Source organism: Phyllobates terribilis, unplaced genomic scaffold (genome assembly GCF_046119375.1).
Source record: "Phyllobates terribilis strain yellow unplaced genomic scaffold, ASM4611937v1 Scaffold_1__5_contigs__length_1240528914, whole genome shotgun sequence".
Taxonomy (NCBI): Eukaryota; Metazoa; Chordata; class Amphibia; order Anura; family Dendrobatidae; genus Phyllobates; species Phyllobates terribilis.
Genome location: NW_027362761.1, coordinates 191,216,098 through 191,236,614, shown reverse-complemented (window position 1 = coordinate 191,236,614; position 20,517 = coordinate 191,216,098). Strand labels below are relative to the sequence as shown.

The window sequence follows — 20,517 nt, the reverse complement described above, 5'->3', positions numbered from 1 at the left end:
CACTATAGATTCCATGGTGCAGTGTTATCATGCTGCAGAGCAGGTAATTGGTGTAACATGCTCTTAGGATATGTGCACACGATCCGTACTGTCAGCGCTTTGAACGCAGTATACTTTATGCTGTGTCCAAAGAGCTGCGTTATCTGAACGCAGATGAAGCTGCATGTGTTCATTGAATCAAGCAGATTCACCGCATTCAATACATTGTACTGATCTAATTTCTCTTGCAGACACTAGCGACTCCGCAAGAGAAAATGACATGCTGTGGGTCTGGAAAGACGCGCCGCATGTCCGTGTCCGCGGGTGATCCGCAGGTGCACGGAGACACATAGTGAACATGGGATTTCTAAAAATCCCATCCACTATGCTGTAACAGCTGTCTGCTGCGGGTTTGACGCTGCATAAGAATGCTGCGGCTCCTGACCGTGTGCACGTACTCTTACGACTTCCACAATTGATAAAAATAACTTTTCTATAATTTCAACAAAGTAAATAAAATAAATAAATAAAAAAGGGGAGGAGGAGAACTCCCACACGTAACATAACAGAATATCTACTTTATGACAAGTGACACAGTTTTAGATGTGATGCCATTCATTTGCATAAAAGAAGAATCCATATGGCAAAAGACAAAAATAGTATGCAGGCATACACGGTGCTGCAATATGCCAAATATATACTGTGTGCAGAATTATTACACAAATGAGTATTTTGACGGTATCATCATTTTTTTGCAGATTTTCCAACTGCTTGGATGAAGCATATCAAGTGATGTGCATTTTTGTAGGGAGGTAGGGTGTGGTCGTAGGTGTGCAGAATTATTAGGCAGCTTGTTCTCTTCAGGCAAAATGGGCCAAGAGAGAGAGATTTATTTGACTAACAAAAGTCACAAATTGTTACAAGTCTTATAGAGGGATGCAGCACTCTTGAAATTGCTAAGATATTGGGGCGATCACAGAACTATCAAAGCTTTTGTTGCAAATTGTCAACAGGGTCGCAAAAAACGTGTCGAGAAAAAAAGACACCTTAAAAGGGGTTGTCCACTACTAGGACAACCCCTTCTTGATCTAAATGTTTGGCCCCGATAAAATAAAAAAATCTTATACTCACCTCCTATGCTGGCGCCGTTCCAGCGGTGTCTAAACTCGCGGTCCTGGGGCTCCCGTACAGTTGTTGTGACAAGTGACCCTGGCGCCCAATCATCGATGGCATCACTGTCTCCACCTTCTGTCGAATTGAACATGAAGAGGAAGCCAGGGCTACAGCTAATCTGACTTCCTCTTCACATTCAATATGTCTGAAGGTGGGGACAGTGATGCCAGTGCTGATTGGGCTCTGGACTCACGTGTTACAACAGCTGCGCGTGAGCTCCGGAACCGCGTGTGCGGACACCACTGGAACGGCGCCGGCATGGGAGGCGAGTATAAGCTTTTTATTTTATTGGGGCCAAGCGTGGGGTATGACAAGGAGTTGTCCAAGTAGTGTAACTGCCAAAGTTCTGAGAAGAATCAAAGGTGAACCGACCAGGAAACCATTATCCTCCAGTACTGTCATATTCCAGAACTGGTCACGGATATTTTTTTTGAAATGTCAGAAATTTATTTTTATACATTTTGAGTAGTTTGATTATTATTCTTAGTGTAACAGATGTAAAGAAACAATTGAGATGGGAAAAGGTACATTTTTCATTTAGTTGCATAATAATTCTGCACATATAGATATTCTCTTAAGACAAAATCTCACTTTTACTTTTTAAACTATTCAGGTTTATTAACCTTTTGGATTGACCGACAGCTCTGCATTTGTTCAATAATAACATTAATCATCAAAAATACAATTTGCCCAATAATTGTGCACACAGTGTACTGAACTGCTCTGGCAGTCACACTCTTGTAAGGCCTTATTCAGACGTCTGTTTTTTCTATCCATTGTAGTCCCATTAACATCTATTGAGCTGTTTAAATGTCCATCAAGAAGACTCGTTTCTTTTTCATCCATGTCACGGATGAAAATTAGCCATACAAATTTATGATTCCATTAAAATCAAGGACAGCACACATATGGCATCCATGTGCGATCTGTGAGCTGTCCATGATTAACATTGTAATGGATAAGAGAAGCTTTGAAGCTTAGAAAATCACTGATGAAACACTGATGTTAAAAACTAACACACTGATCAAACACTGATGAAACTCAGATCCAAAACACAGATGATACGTGTACCTTATTTTTGCAAAAGTGAAAATTCACTGAGGTCTGAATGAGACCTTAGGTAGCGACTTTAACAGTATCACCTAGCATGGGCTTCTTAGGTGCAAAGCTGGTCCTCAATTTATCCTGACAAATGTTAGGAAATTAAGAATAAAACTATTTGAGTGTGTGCAAACAAACAAACCAATACTTTACCTGAGCAGGTGGAGAGTATGGAGACACTTCTCTGGGGGAGGAAAAAAAAAACGTCAAATTAGCGCAGAATAAAAACCGAGCCATACATGCTGGACAGCAAGATTTTAACAAAAACAGCAACACAGGAAATTTTTGGTTTTCAAAGACAATTCCAATCACAAAAATGGCGCTGAAGTTTTGCTTTAGCACTGCATTCCCTTTAAGACAGGTCGCCTATAACCCCTTTCTAGACATATGTCAAGTCCCTGTCTTTGGAGCAGGCTCAGAAGCCGATCTTGCATTTTTCCTGGCAGATGATGGCTTTGTTATTCAGCCATCATTTGCCTCTAACAGCAGTGGGTGGAGCTCGGCTCCTCTTAAATGCTGCTGTCGATCTCTGACAGCGTAAAATAATGTGCGCGAACCAGGAGGCACACCATTCCAATCGTAGGGTGCTATGGCAGCCTGACATTTGTTGATGACCCCCATACCAGACATTACAGTACTCCTGTGAACATTAACCTGTGGCTGCAAATCATATGATTTTTTACAATATAATGCAATTCAGTAGAACTATAGTATGTAGTATAAGGCTACAAGACGGTATTTCATGGTCTGTATAAGTATGAACTGCAATGCCCTGTCTGGCACCAAGACATTCTTCTCATATGCGTCTATGATAGTTATATAGTTATATCATATAGATTGCAAGCTGTTGTAACTGTTGAAATGTGATACATCGTATTTTTTTTATTGTCTGTACATGTCCCTACTTAATTGTAAAGTGCTGCGGAATATGTTGGCGCTATATAAAAAATGATTATTATTATTATAATTATGAGGCTGTACGTTCAGATCAGAAAACCCATGGTCACTCCGAGCACTGTGGTCCATATACGAACTGTGCAATACGCTAGAGTGAACCTAGCCTAAACAATCAAACTATTGCAGGTTCATGACCCCTAAAGAGACTAAAAAATAAATTTAAAACAAACTAAAAAAAAAAAATGTAAAAAATATAGAAAAAAATAATGAATGAATTTATGTATGTACCGTATTTTTCGGACTATAAGACGCACTTTTTTCCTCCAAAATTTTGGAGGAAAGTGGGGGGGTGGGTCTTATTGTCCAAATGTGGCTGTGGATGGTGGGTTGGTGGGGAGCAGCAGCTGCGGAAGAGTGGGACACAGGGGGCAGGAGCCGCCTGCTGCAGCTAGCACTGTGCCCACTGCTAAAGAAAATGAACATTCAGTGATCCCAATGCTCATGGGCAGGGGAAGCACTGAATATTCATTCTCCTTAATAGCGCACACAGTGTCAGCAGCAGCCACCGGCTTCCTGCAGCAGCTGGAGATCACGTGTGCCCGCTATTATCACTGCTCCCCACGTCCATTGTCCCGGCATGGGGAGCAGTGACTATTCCGGCAGCTCATCTCAGCGTGTGAGGGCGCTTGACAGTGACGTCATGCGCGGCTCACACGCTGCTGGCAGCAGAACAGGACACAGCGCTGGAGAAGAGCAAAGGAAGGTGAGTAGAATAGTTTATTTTTTTTTGTGTGCACGGTGATGAGGATTGGAGTGTCATGCATATCAGGATGAGGATGGGGGTGCCATGCATACCAGGATGGGGGTGCCATGCATACCAGGACGGGGATGGGGTACCATGCATACCAGGACGGGGGACCATGTATACCAGGATGGGGATGGGGGACGATGTATACCAGGAACAGGAATGGGAGGCTATATATATCACAATGGGGGATATAGATACAGAATTGGGGGACATTACCCCTATAACAGTGTCAGCAGCTGACCCCCTCCCCCATAACAGTGCATCATGACCACATTTTTTGCTTTAGAAAAAAAAAATTTTCCTCCTCTAAAACCTAGATGCGTCTTCTAGTCCGAAAAATGTGGTATGTATTTATGTATACACACTGTAAGGCAGCGCTAGTCATCATCCTGGGGAACACTCGCTTCACCGGGTCAATTAAAGCACACCTGCAACGTTTTCCAGTACCATGAAATCTAGCCGTTTATGACACAGTCCATCTCAGTGGCTCACCGGCATGTTTACACACATAACATCCAAGAGCCTTTGAAGTGGCAGACAGGCCCACTTGGCTCCAGTTCCAGCCTTCAGCAAAGTAACTATATCAATGTCCATATAACGCACCGCTTTCACCTTTTGCCGGGTCTAGCGGTTTCCATCAGATTTGTTCTGCCACAGCTGTGGCTTTACGGCTTCCCAGATGGGGGTCTCCAGCCCTCGTACCTTCCAAGGCTACTGGCATTTCTTACACACACAGGGATCCAGCCTCTGCCTTTCAGGACTCTTGTCTTCCAAGCCTCTTGCCCTCCAAGGCTACTGGCATCTCTTACACACAAGGATCCAGCCTCTGCCTTTCAGGCTTCACCAGGCTTCACCAGGCCTCACTAAGCCTCTCCAGGCTAACGGTGTCCCACACACGGGGAACAGGCATCATGCCTTTCACACACTGTTTCAAAAGCACCAGGATTTATATATCTTTCAGTGCACACAGGACCTGCAATGATGTCAGTCATGAGATCAGTCCTTCAGTGCACACAGGACCTGCAATGATGTCACAGTCATGTGATCAGTCCTTCTGAGGGAGAGGTACATGGTCAGCCAGAACACACCCTGGACCATTACAGTAATGCCGCAAGCCGCTGCATTACAACACATGCGCACAAATATCAATCTATCTATCTATACACACACACACACACACACATAGCCCTTGACCTTTAAAACATTGCCGTAAATTGTTTGTAAAACTCCAATCAAAATACAAGATTAATTAATTGTTTGGCAGCTGTCACACATTAAAAGACGCTTTTTTTTTGCAAAGACTAGTTTTTGAAATCATTTTTCCTTATTTCGGCCGACAGAGTCATGTAAGGGCTTGTTTTTTGCGGAACAAGTTGACGTTTTTATTGGTACCATTTTCGGGCAAATTAAATTTTTTGATCGCTTTCTATTCCGCTTTTTGGGAGGCAGAATAAACACAAATCAACAATTCAGGAATTGTTTTTTTTTTATGCCATTCCGCGTGTGGTAAAGTTGATAAGGCAGCTTTATTCTTCGGGTCAGTACGTTTACAGCGATACTACATTTATATAGTTTTTTTAAGTTTTGGCGCTTTTACACAATAAAAACTTTTATAGAAATTTTTTTTTTTGTATCGCTTTATTCTGAGAGCTATAACTTTATTTTTCAGCTGATGGAGCTGTATGACGGCTTGTTTTTTGCAGGACAAGATGACGTTTTCAGCGGTACCATGTTTATTTACATTCGTCTTTTTGATCGCATTTGATTCGATTTTTTATTTGGTGGTATGATAAAGCATAGTTTTTTGCTTCGTTTATTTATTTATTTTTTACCATGTTCACTAAAGGGGTTAACTAGTGGGACAGTTTTATAGGTCAGGTCATTCTGGACGCGGCGATACCAAATATGTGTACTTTTATTGTTTTTTTTCCCATAATATTTATTTATGGGTACAGTATTTTTTTTTGATTATTTTTTCATATTTTTACAAAAAAAAATTTTTTCCCCACTTTCTTACACTGTTTTTTTACTTTTACACTTTGTCCCACTATAGGACTTTCATTTTTTGCAGGCTGATCGTTTGCATAGCATAGAGATGCAGCAGCATCCCCTATGCTATGCAGGCTGTCAGCCCTGCAGGCACAAGTTAGATAGATCGTGTACTGAACACGATCTATCTAACTTGCTGATGTCTGGTGAGCCGGGTGTCGTCATGACGACATCAGGTCACCATGGCAACAAATCGGGAACCCGCACTGTGCGCATGGGGTCCCAATCCAAGATAAGAGGGGCGCTCTTACCGCTGCCTGCCCCAGAAATGCTGCAATAGATCGACAGCATTTTGGGGGTTAATGTGCTGGGAGCGGTGCCGGACCGTTCCTGGTATATAGTACCGGGTGTCAGCTGTGAGAATCAGCTGACACCTGGCGGCGATCGCCCCGCACAGCTTCGGTGCGGGCGCGATCACATTGTGCGTAATAGTACATACTTGGCCCAATAGGCCCAGGGCACAGGGATGTACTAATACTGACAATGTCAGTAATGGGCTAATGAAAACATAAAAAGTCGCCTATCAGGAAATAAGCCCTCACAAAACTTCATACATCTGATGGTAAACAAATAAAAGTCACTTACGGGTCTGAAAAAATGGTGGCAAGCAAATTTTTTGTTTATTAATTTCAGAAAAAATGTTTTTCATTACTTCTAAAAAAAAAAAAAGAAAACTACAAATGTTTGATATCACCGGAGTTGTACTGACCTGGAGAATAATTTTATCAGGTCATTTTTTCTGATTAATGAATGGCATAAAAACAATTGCAGAATTGCTTTTTTATGTAATTTTATCATACTTAAAGTTTTTTCCAGTTTGTCAGTATATTGAATGGTAAATTCTCATGCAAGAAACAAGCCCTCAAGACTTTGTGTGTGGAAAAATAAAAAAAAGTTATGGCTCTTGGAAGAAGGGGAAAAGAACGAAAGTAGAAAAACGGAAAATTGCCCGGTTGGAAAGTGGTTAAAGTTTGTCCAGCACAACAGATGCAATGTAGCTATAGATGAGCTTAGTGTTTGACCCAAGACTCTACCTCATGACCCAACCCATAGCATTACCACAAAAATACGTGGAGTTGCCAGAGGGCCAATGCTATAGTCATCTCCCTTCTTCTAGAGGGCCATTATGTTCTTTTATATTCTAAATCCTAACACCTTCAGTGTCAATATATTGGACAACCCATGTTTTAAACAAACTGGGACAGATTTATCGATTTCTGATTTTTAGAGCATGCACACTTACACTAGAATGTTTTATGTGCCAGATTTATCACAGTGGTTCATGCCGCTTGGTAAACTTTTAGTCTGACTAGTGTAGGTTTATACCAACTATTCTTTGAATTACTTTGTATCCGAAATTTGTACCAAAACGAGGGTACAATTTTTGCCACACTGTCACATTTAGCCAATGCCCCTTTAAAAAAACGGAACATACCCCCACTTTTAGTGTAATCACGTTTCTTTGTGGGACAAAGTCTAGAAAGTGTGTAAAACACAAAATAAATATGGATGCAAGTCATGAAAGAATTCTAGTGCATTTAACTGAATAATTCTCCCCCAAACACTGTATAATACCTGTGTCGGTTTGCTCTCTCTGCAGTTCTCCAAGGAAGGAAACCTTGCTCTCCTGGCGTCTTTGGTTCAGGAGCATACAGTTCCTTGGGTGCATATTTTCTTCCAGGAGCAAATGTTTTTTTAGCAGCCAAACCTGTGGATAATTTGAAAAGAAATGTTAATCGAGTATTCCACTTTAAGAAAATAGGACACCAAATGTTCTTACATACTTAAAACAACAAACAGAGGTACTCGCCCCCTCCCCGAGTAACGTCGGCTCTCCACTGCTGCTCATGGCTTGGCGTTTTGACTGCAGCGGTGACGACAGGTCAACTGCGAACATTACCGCTGCAGCACACCAATGAGCTCAGTGGCTTGACTGAGGTGGACGGCACGAGCCGCTGAGATCAGTGACTGGTTTAAGCAGTGATATGCGCTGTCGATGTGACATCACCGCTGATGTCAAAACATCTAGACCAGCGGGAAGCAGGTGCTGGACCCAGTAGGGTAGTTACCTGCTCTATTTCTTGTTTTAGGAATATAAGAGCGTTCGGTGTCCACTTTCATTAAGTGGAAAACACCTTTGGGTATTCCTCTCCCGTTATTGTAGATTTTAGACTTGACAAAATAGCTTATAAAACAGTCCTAGACAATTCATTGAAAACACAATGTAGAACCTTGTAGAGCTGTATGACAAATTATGCAATGATGTTTCAGGCATACATTCAATGAATCTTCTCCTGCTAATGAAATGGAAGGGTTTTTGTAGATGCCAGTGCACCGTAATTATTAATGGAAACTGTATGACAGGTGACTGAATTATTACCTAATCTTACCTGAATGTCTCCATATTACTGTAGCAAAAATGTCAAAGCAAATAAAGAAACTGTAAAAACAAGCAACTAAAAAAAATAAAAATGGCATAAACAAAACACAGCAATGGCCCCTTGATGCTACATCCATAGCAATTACTAGCCTTCTTGGTCTACAAATCAGCAATCCATTGTGTACCACATATACTGTATGTGTTTTATTATTATGTATGCTGGCACAAGTCAATAATGCTTCAAAGGGGGTTCTCCACTCATAGCAATAGCAAGTTGCCAGGACATGTGGTTACTTGCTAATCAATGGGGGGTCTGACTTCTGAGAGGTCTTCCAATAGCTAAAATAAAAGAATCTTTCAGATTTGTCTCCTTGGATGCCAATAGCTCTAAACAGTGAAAATGCTTAAGAAGCCTCTAACGTTTGTCTTCAAAATTAGTGTGACCACAAGTATCACCAAACCAAATATCAGCAAGGCACAGTATATAATAACAATATGCTATAAATTAAATATCCCTTTTAACAACAAGTGTTATTTTATTGACTGAAATGATACATGTCTTTACATTTACAAGTACATACATACATACCAATGCGGATTGTACTTTTTCCTTTTAGTCCATTTCGTAATGCTGCTGACCGCTTCATTTTTGACCCTTCCTTTGAACATGGTGATGTAAACCACTTGTACTATTAAAAACAGAAGACTGACAGTGATTTATGTGACCTTTTCTGGACGTTCTTCCAAGACAAAATGCACAATGCGTAACGATTAAGACTGCTAAAGTCAAATCACGTCAACACCAGAGCACTGTCCTGTTTGTGACCTGATTTTACTGAAAATGTAATAAAGTTGCCAAGATTTTTCCGGAGACGTCCGCTTATTTTCTGGTATATTCAATTCATTTGCCCAGGCTGATGGGCTTGCTGGATCTCCGAAACCTATGCGATGGTTGATGCCTACAACGCTGAGCTCATCCATTAATTAGGGGTGCCTTTATTGCTGCAAATGCTGTTTATTCTGTTTTTTCTTTGAAATTTCAATATGGAAGCTGAAAAACAATGTTTTATTGTTGTGTTACTTTGGACCACTAATTAAAAAATGCTGAGGACATAACTTTGGTACATTTTCTTTTATTTCTGAAGATATTGTACAGTCTAATGAAAAAAATGAAGGGGTGTCAATAATGCTGAGCAGCACTGTAGCCATAGGAAGTCTTATTTTTTTGCGGGATGAGTTGTACTTTTCAATGCCACTATCCATTTTACTATTTGATGTACTGGAAAATGGTAAACAAATTCCAAGAGCGGTGAAATTGCAAAAAAATTGCAATTCCGCAACTGTTTTTTGGGGTTTTCTTTTTATGGCGTTCACTGTGCGGTAAAAATAACCTGGCAACATAAGAATATTTATATAATACATATTAAATTATAAAATATATATATGTACACTGCTCAAAAAAATAAAGGGAACACTCAAATAACACATCCTAGATCTGAATGAATGAAATATTCTCATTGAATACTTTGTTCTGTACAAAGTTGAATGTGCTGACAACAAAAATCACACAAAAATCATCAATGGAAATCAAATTTATTAACCAATGGAGGCCTGGATTTGGAGTCACCCCCTAAATTAAAGTGAAAAACACACTACAGGCTGATCCAACTTTGATGTAATGTCCTTAAAACAAGTCAAAATGAGGCTCAGTATTGTGTGTGGCCTCCACGTGCCTGTATGACCTCCCTACAATGCCTGGGCATGCTCCTGATGAGGTTGCGGATGGTCTCCTGTGGGATCTCCTCCCAGACCTGGACTAAAGCATCCACCAACTCCTGGACAGTCTGTTGGTGGATGGAGAGAGACATGATGTCCCAGATGTGCTCAATCAGATTCAGGTCTGGGGAACGGGCAGGCAAGTTCATAGCTTCAATGCCTTCATCTTGCAGGAACTGCTGACACACTCCAGCCACATGAGGTCTGGCATTGTCCTGCATTAGGAGGAACCCAGGGCCAACCACACCAGCATATGGTCTCACACGGGGTCTGAGGATCTCATCTCGGTACCTAATGGCAGTCAGACTACCTCTGGCAAGCACATGGAGGGTAGTGCGGCCCGCCAAAGAAACGCCACCCCACACCATTACTGACCCACTGCCAAACCGGTCATGCTGAAGGATGTTGAATGCAGCAGATCGCTCTTCACGGCGTCTCCAGACTCTGTCACGTCTGTCACATGTGCTGAGTGTGAACCTGCTTTCATCTGTGAAGAACACAGGGCGCCAGTGGCGACATTGCCAATCCTGGTGTTCTGTGCCAAATGCCAAGCGTCCTGCACGGTGTTGGGCTGTGAGCACAACCCCCATCTGTGGACATCAGGCTCTCATACCACCCTCATTGAGTCGGTTTCTAACCGTTTCTGCAGACACATGCACATTTGTGGCCTGCTGGAGGTCATTTTGCAGGGCTCTGGCAGTGCTCCTCCTGTTCCTCCTTGCACAAAGGCGGAGGTAGCGGTCCTGCTGCTGGGTTGTTGCCCTCCTACCGCCCCTTCCATGTCTCCTGGTGAACTGGCCTGTCTCCTGGTAGCGCCTCCAGCCTCTGGACACTACGCTGACAGACACAGCAAACCTTCTGGCCACAGCTCGCATTGATGTGCCATCCTGGATGACCGGCACTACCTGAGCAACTTCTGTGGGTTGTAGAGTCTGTCTCATGCTACCATGAGTGTGAAAGCACAACCAACATTCAAAAGTGACCAAAACATCAGCCAGAAAGCATTGGTACTGAGATGTGGTCTGTGGTCCCCACCTGCAGAACCACTCCTTTATTGAGGGTGTCTTGATAATTGCCAATAGTTTCCATCTATTGTCTATTCCATTTGCACAACAGCATGTGAAATTGATTGTCAATCAGTGTTGCTTCCTAAGTGGACAGTTTGATTTCACAAAAGTTTGATTTACTTGGAGTTATATTCTGTTGTTTAAGTGTTCCCTTTATTTTTTTTAGCAGTGTATATATACACATACATACATACATACATACATACATACACATATGTATATTGTATTTATTTATTTTTCACCTCTTTATTTTAAATGGGTAGGAGAGGGGGCTGAGATTCAACTGTTCGTGATTTTTATTTATTTATTTTTAATTGACTTGATATGCGACTTAAAGAGAACTGGATAGCCAATTCATGCTTCCTGAACCAAGAAAAGCATGAAACAGGCAATGGCTGCATCACTGCAGTGTATGTTATACTTCTGAATTGCTGCGGCGTTTCAAAGAAAATGTTTAAAAAGCTGGTTAAGGATCATGCGTCTCAGGTGACTAGTTCGAGGCAGGCCCTAGCTTCTTCTCCCCTCCTTGCTCGCCTATACTGACAGGTCTCTCATAATACTCACACAAATGAAGAGATCTGTCAGTCATGGGTAGTGCGATAGGGAGAAGCAGTCAAGGACCGTCTTTGGACTAGTCATCCGAGATGCAAGGTCTCTGGTTGACTTTTCCCCACGTGCAGCCTTTCAGAGTGAAACATACATGGCTGCAGTAATGCAGTCAGTGTCTGATTCATTCAGCCCATGGATTGGGAAGCACGAATAGTCTGTCAGGTTCCCTTTAAAATATACCAATAATGGCCTAAATAAGCCTAAAATCTTGTCTTATTTCTACTCAACACTCATATCCTTTTATAGTATCAAGTAACATGCAGTGTATTGTAAGGTTTAGCAACAAGAATCCTTTTCCCAAATCCCCACAGGTTAAGGAATATGAAATCTGTAGAAATAAATCCCCTTGTTCAGCCTTGTTTGATGGGAACGGATGATAACGGTAACATAATCAACCTCCAAAAGCCAAAACAAAAGCATGCATTTTCTTTTAAGCAAAGCCAGTCATCATAGCTCTAGCAGGATCCAAAATCAACAAAATGTTCATTATAACTGTGTTTCCATGCCCCAAACTTGTACAGTCTGAGGAAGTTATACAAGGAACATTATATTCAGTGCTAACCTCAATAATTAAATGTGTGATGTCCTGGTGTCAGGAAAAACATTAAAATAAAAGGTACTTTTACCTTAATATATTAAACTATTATGTAAGAGATATCATCTCAATTATATCTATATGCTCTAATATTCCAAATGATGAGGGGGTCTCTTTACAAGCTAACCCTTCTAAAAGAGGGCTGTAAACTTGAAAATAGCTTACCTATATTTCCCAGTCATGCAGATCAGGCACGTCCTGTGCACGCCTGGAGCACAGTAACATCAATGTAAGAAGAGCCAAGATATGATACAGTAATAGACCTCGTGCCTTAATGCAATGCAAACACGTTTAAAACCTACAGTGGCATGTAAAAGTTTGGGCACCCCTGGTCAAAATTACTGTTATTGTGAACAGTTAAGTAAGTTGAAGATGAAATGATCTCTAAAAGGCCTAAAGTTAAAGATTTCCTATGTATTTTAGGCAAAAACAATTATATATATATTATATAGACCACTGCAGTTTTCTAAAAATCACCATCTCTACATGTCTGACAGCCATTCCATTCCAGTGTCAGTTGAATTCCAACCAAAGAACACCTCATTCTACTTAATGTGATTCTGATTAGGTGATCTCCTGAACCAAATCTTATGTAACGAGGGAAAGTGTAAAAAACACTGTGTGGTCTTCACAATCCTCTTGCAATAGGACAAGCTGGATGGCAAAACAAGTGCTAGGAATAGCCCAACAGTAATTTGAATGAAAAAAATAACTTAACCATGCCAATGGAGTTGAAAAGAAAAGTCTTGAGTGAGGAAAAGGGCTCAATTCTGGCTTTACTAGCAGAGGGATACAGTGAGCGTCATGTTGCCTCCATCCTTAAAATTTCGAAGACGGCAGTCCATTACAACAAGGTCAAGCAGCAGACATTGGGGGCAACAAAGCTACAGACCGGTAGAGGGCGAAAGCGACTCTCCACTGACCGGGATGACAGTCATCTTATTCGAATGTCACTCAGCAACCGCAGGATGACATCAAGTGACCTACAAAAGGAATGGCAAATGGCAGCTGGGGGGAAGTTCACGACAAGAACACTTCGTAACAGGCTCCTAGAGGCAGGCCTCAAGTCATGTAAAGCTATAAAAAAGCCCTTCATCAATGAGAAGCAAAGGAGAGCCAGGCTGAAGTTTGCCAAAGACCATAAGGATTGGACCATAGAGGACTGGAGTAAGGTAATCTTCTCTGATGAGTCTAATTTTCAGCTTTGCCCAACACCTGGTCATCTAATGGAGAGACGGAGACCTTGAGAGTCATACAAGCCACAGTGTCTTGCACCCACTGTGAAATTTGGTGGAGAATCGGTGATGATCTGGGGATGCTTCAGCAAGGCTGGAATTGGGCAGGTTAATCTTTGCGAAGGACGTATGAATCAAGCCGCATACAAGGTTATCTTTGAAAAACACTTGCTTCCTTCTGCTCAGGCAATGTTCCCCAACTCTGAGGACTTTATTCCAGCAGGACAATGCCCCATGCCACACAGCTAGGTCAATCAATGTGTGGATGAAGTAGCACCACATCAAGACCCTGTCGTGGCCAGCCCAATCTCCAGACCTGAACCCCACTGAAAACCTCTGGAATGTAATCAAGAGGAAGATGGATAGTCACAAGCCATCAAACAAAGAAGAACTGCTTACATTTTTGTGCCAGGAGTGGCATAAGGTCACCCAAAAGCAGTGTGAAAGACTGGTGGAAAGCATGCCAAGACGCATGAAAGATGTGTTTAAAAATCATGGATATTCCACCAAATATTGATTTCTGAACTCTTCCAGAGTTAAAACACGAGTATTGTTATTTCTAAATGAATAAGAACTTGTTTTCTTTGCATTATTTGAGGTTTGAAAGCACGGTTTCTTTTTTATTATTTTGACGATTTCTCATTTGCTGCAAATAAATACAAAATTTTTAGCTTTGAATTTCGGAGACATGTTGTCAGTAGCTTATAGAATAAAACAACAATGTACATTTTACTCAAAAATATACCTATGAAGAGAAAAATCAGAGATCATGAAAACTTTGCAGTGGTCTCAATTTTTGCCAGAGCTTTATATATACTGGGTGGGCCATTTATACGGATACACCTAAGTTAAATGGGAATGGTTGGTGATATCAACTTCCTCTTCCTGCAACCCTCTTATCCCACTCTTGACACACTGAAACAACGGATACTGGAAGCCTGTGCTAGCATTTCTTCAGCGTTGTTGCTATCAGTGGGAGAAGAGGGTTGCATTAACAATCCAACACAATGGGCAGCACTTTGAACACATTTTATAAGTGGTCATAAACTTGTAAAAAACTCATGAAAGAATAAAGCTACGTTAAAACCAAGCACACCATTGTTTTTCTTATGAAATTTTCAATAAGTTTCATGTGTCACTTGACCCTCTTCCCATTGAAAAAAATAAAGTTGGATCCAAAAATGGCCGACTTCAAAATGGCCACCATGGTTACCACCCATCTGGAAAAGATATAATATATATATTATACACACACACAGTACAGACCAAAAGTTTGGACTCACCTTTCATGACTTTGAAAATTGTACATTCACACTGAAGGCATCAAAACTAACACATGTAGAATTATATACTTAACAAAAAAGTGTGAAACAACTGAAAACATGTCTTATATTCTAGGTTCTTCAAAGTAGCCACCTTTTGCTTTGATGACTGCTTTGCACACTCTTGGCATTCTCTTGATGAGCTTCAAGAGGTAGTCACCGGAAATGGTTTTCACTTCACAGGTGTGCCCTGTCAGGTTAAATAAGTGGGATTTCTTGCCTTATAAATGGGGTTGGGACCATCAGTTGTGTTGTGCAGAAGTCAGGTGGATACACAGCTGATAGTCCTACTGAATAGACTGTTAGAATTTGTATTATGACAAAAAAAAAGCAGCTAAGTAAAGAAAAACGAGTGGCCATCATTACTTTAAGAAATGAAGGTCAGTCAGTGCGAAAAATTGGGAAAACTTTGAAAGTGTCCCCAAGTGCAGTTGCAAAAACCATCAAGCGCTACAAAGAAACTGGCTCACATGAGGACCACCCCAGGAAAGGAAGACCAAGAGTCACCTCTGCTTCTGAGGATAAGTTTATCCGAGTCACCAGCCTCAGAAATCGCAGGTTAACAGCAGCTCAGATTAGAGACCAGCTCAATGCCACACAGAGTTCTAGCAGCAGACACATCTCTTCATCAACTTTTAAGAGGAGACTTTGTGCAGCAGGCCTTCATGGTAAAATAGCTGCTAGGAAACCACTGCTAAGGACAGGCAACAAGCAGAAGAGACTTGTTTGGGCTAAAGAACACAATGAATGGACATTAGACCAGTGGAAATCTGTGCTTTGGTCTGATGAGTCCAAATTTGAGATCTTTGGTTCCAACCACCGTGTCTTTGTGCGACGCAGAAAAGGTGAAAGGATGGACTCTACATGCCTGGTTCCCACCGTGAAGCATGGAGGAGGAGGTGTGATGGTGTAGGGGTGCTTTGCTGGTGACACTGTTGGGGATTTATTCAAAATTTAAGGCATATTGAACCAGCATGGCTACCACAGCATCTTGTAGCGGCATGCTATTCCATCCGGTTTGCGTTTAGTTGGATTATCATTTATTTTTCAACAGGACAATGACCCCAAACACACCTCCAGGCTGTGTAAGGGCTATTTGACCAAGAAGGAGAGTGATGGGGTGTTATGCCAGATGACCTGGCCTCCACAGTCACCAGAACTGAACCCAATCGAGATGGTTTGGGGTGAGCTGGACCGCAGAGTGAAGGCAAAAGGGCCAACAAGTGCTAAGCATCTCTGGAAACTCCTTCAAGATTGTTGGAAGACCATTTCCGGTGACTACCTCTTGAAGCTCATCAAGAGAATGCCAAGAGTGTGCAAAGCAGTCATCAAAGCAAAAGGTGGCTACTTTGAAGGACCTAGAATATAAGACATATTTTCAGTTGTTTCACACTTTTTTGTTAAGTATATAATTCCACGTGTTAATTCATAGTTTTGATGCCTTCAGTGTGAATGTACAATTTTCAAAGTCATGAAAATACAGAAAAATCTTTAAATGATAAGGTGTGTCCAAACTTTTGGTCTGTACTGTATATATACACGCACACATATATACACAGGGTGGGCCATTTATACGAATACACCTAAATTAAATGTGAATGGTTGGTGATATATATACTGTATATATATTTTCATATAACATATTTGTGATATACAATATTTTCAAAAATTACAAAGAGGAAAATGGGCCGATGCAAAAGTTTGGGTACCCTGCATTGTTAGTACCTAGTAGTACCCCCTTTTGGAAGTATCACAGCCTGCAAGCTGTTATGCACACGCCCGGGCTGAGCGGCGTGTGCGTGTGATTGTAGTGATTCCACTGGACCATGAACCGGAGAGTGCCTGGAGGGGCGTGACTAAGTATCTGGCCGATCCGACCAAGATGGCACGACGGCATACGACGCCAGTGCACCAGGGAGAAACCGGGCAGAGGGACCAGGTGCTACTCCAGGTCAAACTCCGGACACGGGGGTTGACCCACACAGGGATTACTGGATCAGGCTGGTTAGGCTGGCGCACAGACTGGAGGGTATAGGCAGGCACGACTGGTATGCAGGCAGGCGGGTAAAGGCAAGCGCAGCTAGAGTGCAGACAGGGAGGCACTAGCAGGTAGGAACACAGGCGGGATAGGACCCAGTACACACTGGGACTCAGGAACAATACAGGTAGAGGGGTACAGGCAAGCACAGCTAGAGTGCAGACAGGGAGGCACTAGCAGGTAGGAACACAGGCGGGATAGGACCCAGTACACACTGGGACTCAGGAACAGGCAGGTTAGGCTGGCACAGACTGGTGGATATAAGCAAACACGGCAGGTATGCAGATGGGTGGATACAGGCGAGTATGCAGGCAGGGAGGTACTGGCCGAAAGGACGGGCTGGAGCACAGAAAGGTTAAGACCCTGGGTCACAGAACCGCAGATGCGGTAGACAACCACAGCAGAGAGGGAACGCCCGAAGCGGTGGGCAAGAACAGAGCAGGACGGGGCTGCAGGAGCAGCGAGCACAAGCAGGGCAGGACAGGACTGCCGGAGCAGCGGGCAGAAGCAGGGCAGGACAGGACTGCCGGAGCAGCGGGCAGAAGCAGGGCAGGACAGGACTGCCGGAGCAGCGGGCAGAAGCAGGGCAGGACAGGACTGCCGGAGCAGCGGGCAGAAGCAGGGCAGGACAGGACTGCCGGAGCAGCGGGCAGAAGCAGGGCAGGACAGGACTGCCGGAGCAGCGGGCAGAAGCAGGGCAGGACAGGACTGCCGGAGCAGCGGGCAGAAGCAGGGCAGGACAGGACTGCCGGAGCAGCGGGCAGAAGCAGGGCAGGACAGGACTGCCGGAGCAGTGGGCAGAAGCAGGGCAGGACAGGACTGCCGGAGCAGAGGGCAAAGGAGTCAGAGCAGGCTAGGCTGAGTAGGGGGGGACAGGGCTCTGTTCACACGGAACAGACAGGAAGGGAAAGGCAGAGCCAGACACCCACAGGGTACTAGCAGAGAAGTAGCGAGTGGACCACAAACTCACAAACAGGAGTACAGAGACAACAAGCAGGAGTTAGGTACGAGTTCAGACTCTGCAGAAAAAGGAAGGGAACGGACATAGAGGCAAAACAGGTAAAGGATAGGAGAGAGTTCAGACTGGAACTGAGTGTACGGAGGAGACCGACACTGCAGCGGAATACAGGAGCGGGTCTGGGAATACGGCCCCCAGAGAGGCAGGACGAACAGGCAAGGTGCGTGTTCAGACAGGACAGACAAGACACAGGAGCAGGTCTAGGTAATCGGCCCCTAGAAGGCAGGAGGAACAGGCTAGGAGCGTGTTCAGACAGGTCAGACAAGATACAGGAACGGGTCTAGGTAATCGGCCCCTAGAAGGCAGGAGGAACAGGCTAGGAGCGTGTTCAGACAGGCCTGGAAATACAGCCTCCAGGATAGGCAGACAAGAGAACACAGAACGGGACCTGGCACCTTCAGAGTGCAAGCACACACTGAATGAAACACTATGCTCAGGCAGGGATAGATGGGAGCAGCTGAGCTATATACCAGGTGACAGACAGCAATAGGCTGAGGACGCACAAGGGGTGTGACCCACAGCAGGTACAAAAAGCAGGAAGTGATCGGGCGCCGCCCTTAAGCAGCAGAAACAGACACAAACAGACAGCATGGAGGGAAGCCAGAGAGACATTCTGGACAGGAGATCAAGTGCGCGCTCTTGCACAGTGGGAGATGGACCACTATGCAAGGACGCCGCCAGGTATGTTACACAAACGCTTTTTGCAGCCAGCCAAGAGTCTTTCAGTTCTCGTTTGAGGGATTTTCATCCATTCTTCCAGTTCTGTGCACTTCTATTTTGAGGTCTAGCCACAGATTTTCAATGATGTTCAGATGTGAGGGCCATTGTAAAACCTTCAGCTTGTGCCTTTTTAGGTAGTCTTATTGTGGATTTTGACGTGCGTTTAGGATGATTGCCCCCCCAGACACTCTATAAGGTTGGCGGCCAAACCATGGTTCAGCCGATGGTTTGGCTGGCAGCTAATCTCGTCCCATACACAGGAGCGCTCCTGTGTTCTCTATGAGAGGCGCTGCTAGACATATCTGGCAGCGTCTCATCTCAGGGACAGTAAAAAGATTGGCAGTCCAAAATCAGACATGCGGAATCCTTAAAGGGAACCTGTCACGTCCTTTATTGCTATTAAACTGCCCCCAGAGTCTTGTTAGTGATGTACATTGCATCACTAACATGCTTATCTCAAGCAAAACGACCCAGTAGTAAAATCACTTTTTACACTTTGATGATTGCCCCCACATACCTTCTGGTTTATGCATAGGGGTGGGCAGCTCTAGCTTTTCAGTCATGGTCAATCAAATGTGTTTTGAAATCCTCCATGGCCATCGTATTAGCATTCCTTCTCATCACTGCTCCCTACGTCATCGCAATCACCCAGCAGATCCCGCTCCTTGTGCAATGACACTGAGTGTACGTTCCAGATTCATATCCTAAGTGCGCATGCTTCGGAGCTGCTGAGCATCAGTGCGGTGAGCAGGAAGACAGGCACGCATAGCTTGCGCGCTCACAAACTGTCATGTGGCCACTGACGCTCAGCAGCTCCGGAGCATGCGCACATAGGATGTGAAGCTCGGACGTACACCCAGATTCAGTGCGCATTCCCAGAAAGCTGAGCGTCATTGCAGAAGGATGAGATCTGCTGGAAGATTGCGGTGACGTAAGGAGCAATGATGAGAAGGAATGCTCATACGATGGGCATGGAAAATTTCAAAACGCATTTGATTGACTATGACTGAAATCTAGAGCCGCCCACCCATATGACTAAACCAGAAAGTATGCGGGGGCAATCATCAAATATAAAAAGTGATTTTTGTGCCAAGCAGTGGGTCATTTTGCTTGAGATAAACATGTTAGCGATGCACTGTGCATCTCTAACAAGACACTGGTGGCAGTTTAATAGCAAAGGACGTGACAGGTTCCCTTTTACCCCCCTTGACAATCATTTGTCCCAGGGCCTCTATACGCATTAGACTGTTTGCTGAACCTGTTGATATCAGCGGTTATGGGGTCTTAAGTCCTTTGCAATGTACTGTACAACATGGAAACATACCTCAGAATTTGTGTCATGGGAATTCAAAAGTACTCTTTCAATAACAGTCTTGAGCATCGAATGGTCTAGAGGAAAAGAAAAAATTGTGACAATATCATTTTCAGCTACAGCCAATATACACATAAAATAAGCATAAAGCAATTCTATTAAATAAAAGCTGAATTTACACTAGCCTTGAAGAGTTTATGTTAGATGCTTTGATTTGTGAAGATAAATGTACAGCTTTATAAGGATAACATTTGGATTAACATTCACATGGTTTTCTAAAACACAGTTCAAAATAAAACTCAGCACATTATACAATTAAAATTACTTCCCGATTGAATTATCCCCCGTTCTCCTAATATGCTTTTTTTCTCTTTTATTGTTTACAGCTCATTGCCAAGACCACCCCAGCAGCTGTACTGTAGTAATGGGAAAATATGC

General features: G+C 43.2%; 1 protein-coding gene across 6 annotated transcripts in view; it reads right to left on the bottom strand.

Moving 5' to 3' along the window:
• Window positions 1–20,517, bottom strand: part of CEP78 (centrosomal protein 78) — a 94,184-nt gene that overhangs the window by 26,514 nt on the left and 47,153 nt on the right. For 4 of the 6 annotated variants that reach the window (XM_073670826.1, XM_073670818.1, XM_073670850.1 and 1 more), the window contains 5 exons: window positions 20,092–20,156; window positions 8,977–9,076; window positions 8,398–8,415; window positions 7,583–7,715; window positions 2,407–2,437 (listed from right to left, as the gene is read on the bottom strand). In XM_073670826.1, the coding sequence (XP_073526927.1) occupies window positions 2,407–2,437; window positions 7,583–7,715; window positions 8,398–8,415; window positions 8,977–9,076; window positions 20,092–20,156 (347 nt within the window). The remainder of the gene's footprint in view (window positions 1–2,406; window positions 2,438–7,582; window positions 7,716–8,397; window positions 8,416–8,976; window positions 9,077–20,091; window positions 20,157–20,517) is intronic. The other 2 variants (XM_073670838.1, XM_073670842.1) reach the window with 1 other exon arrangement.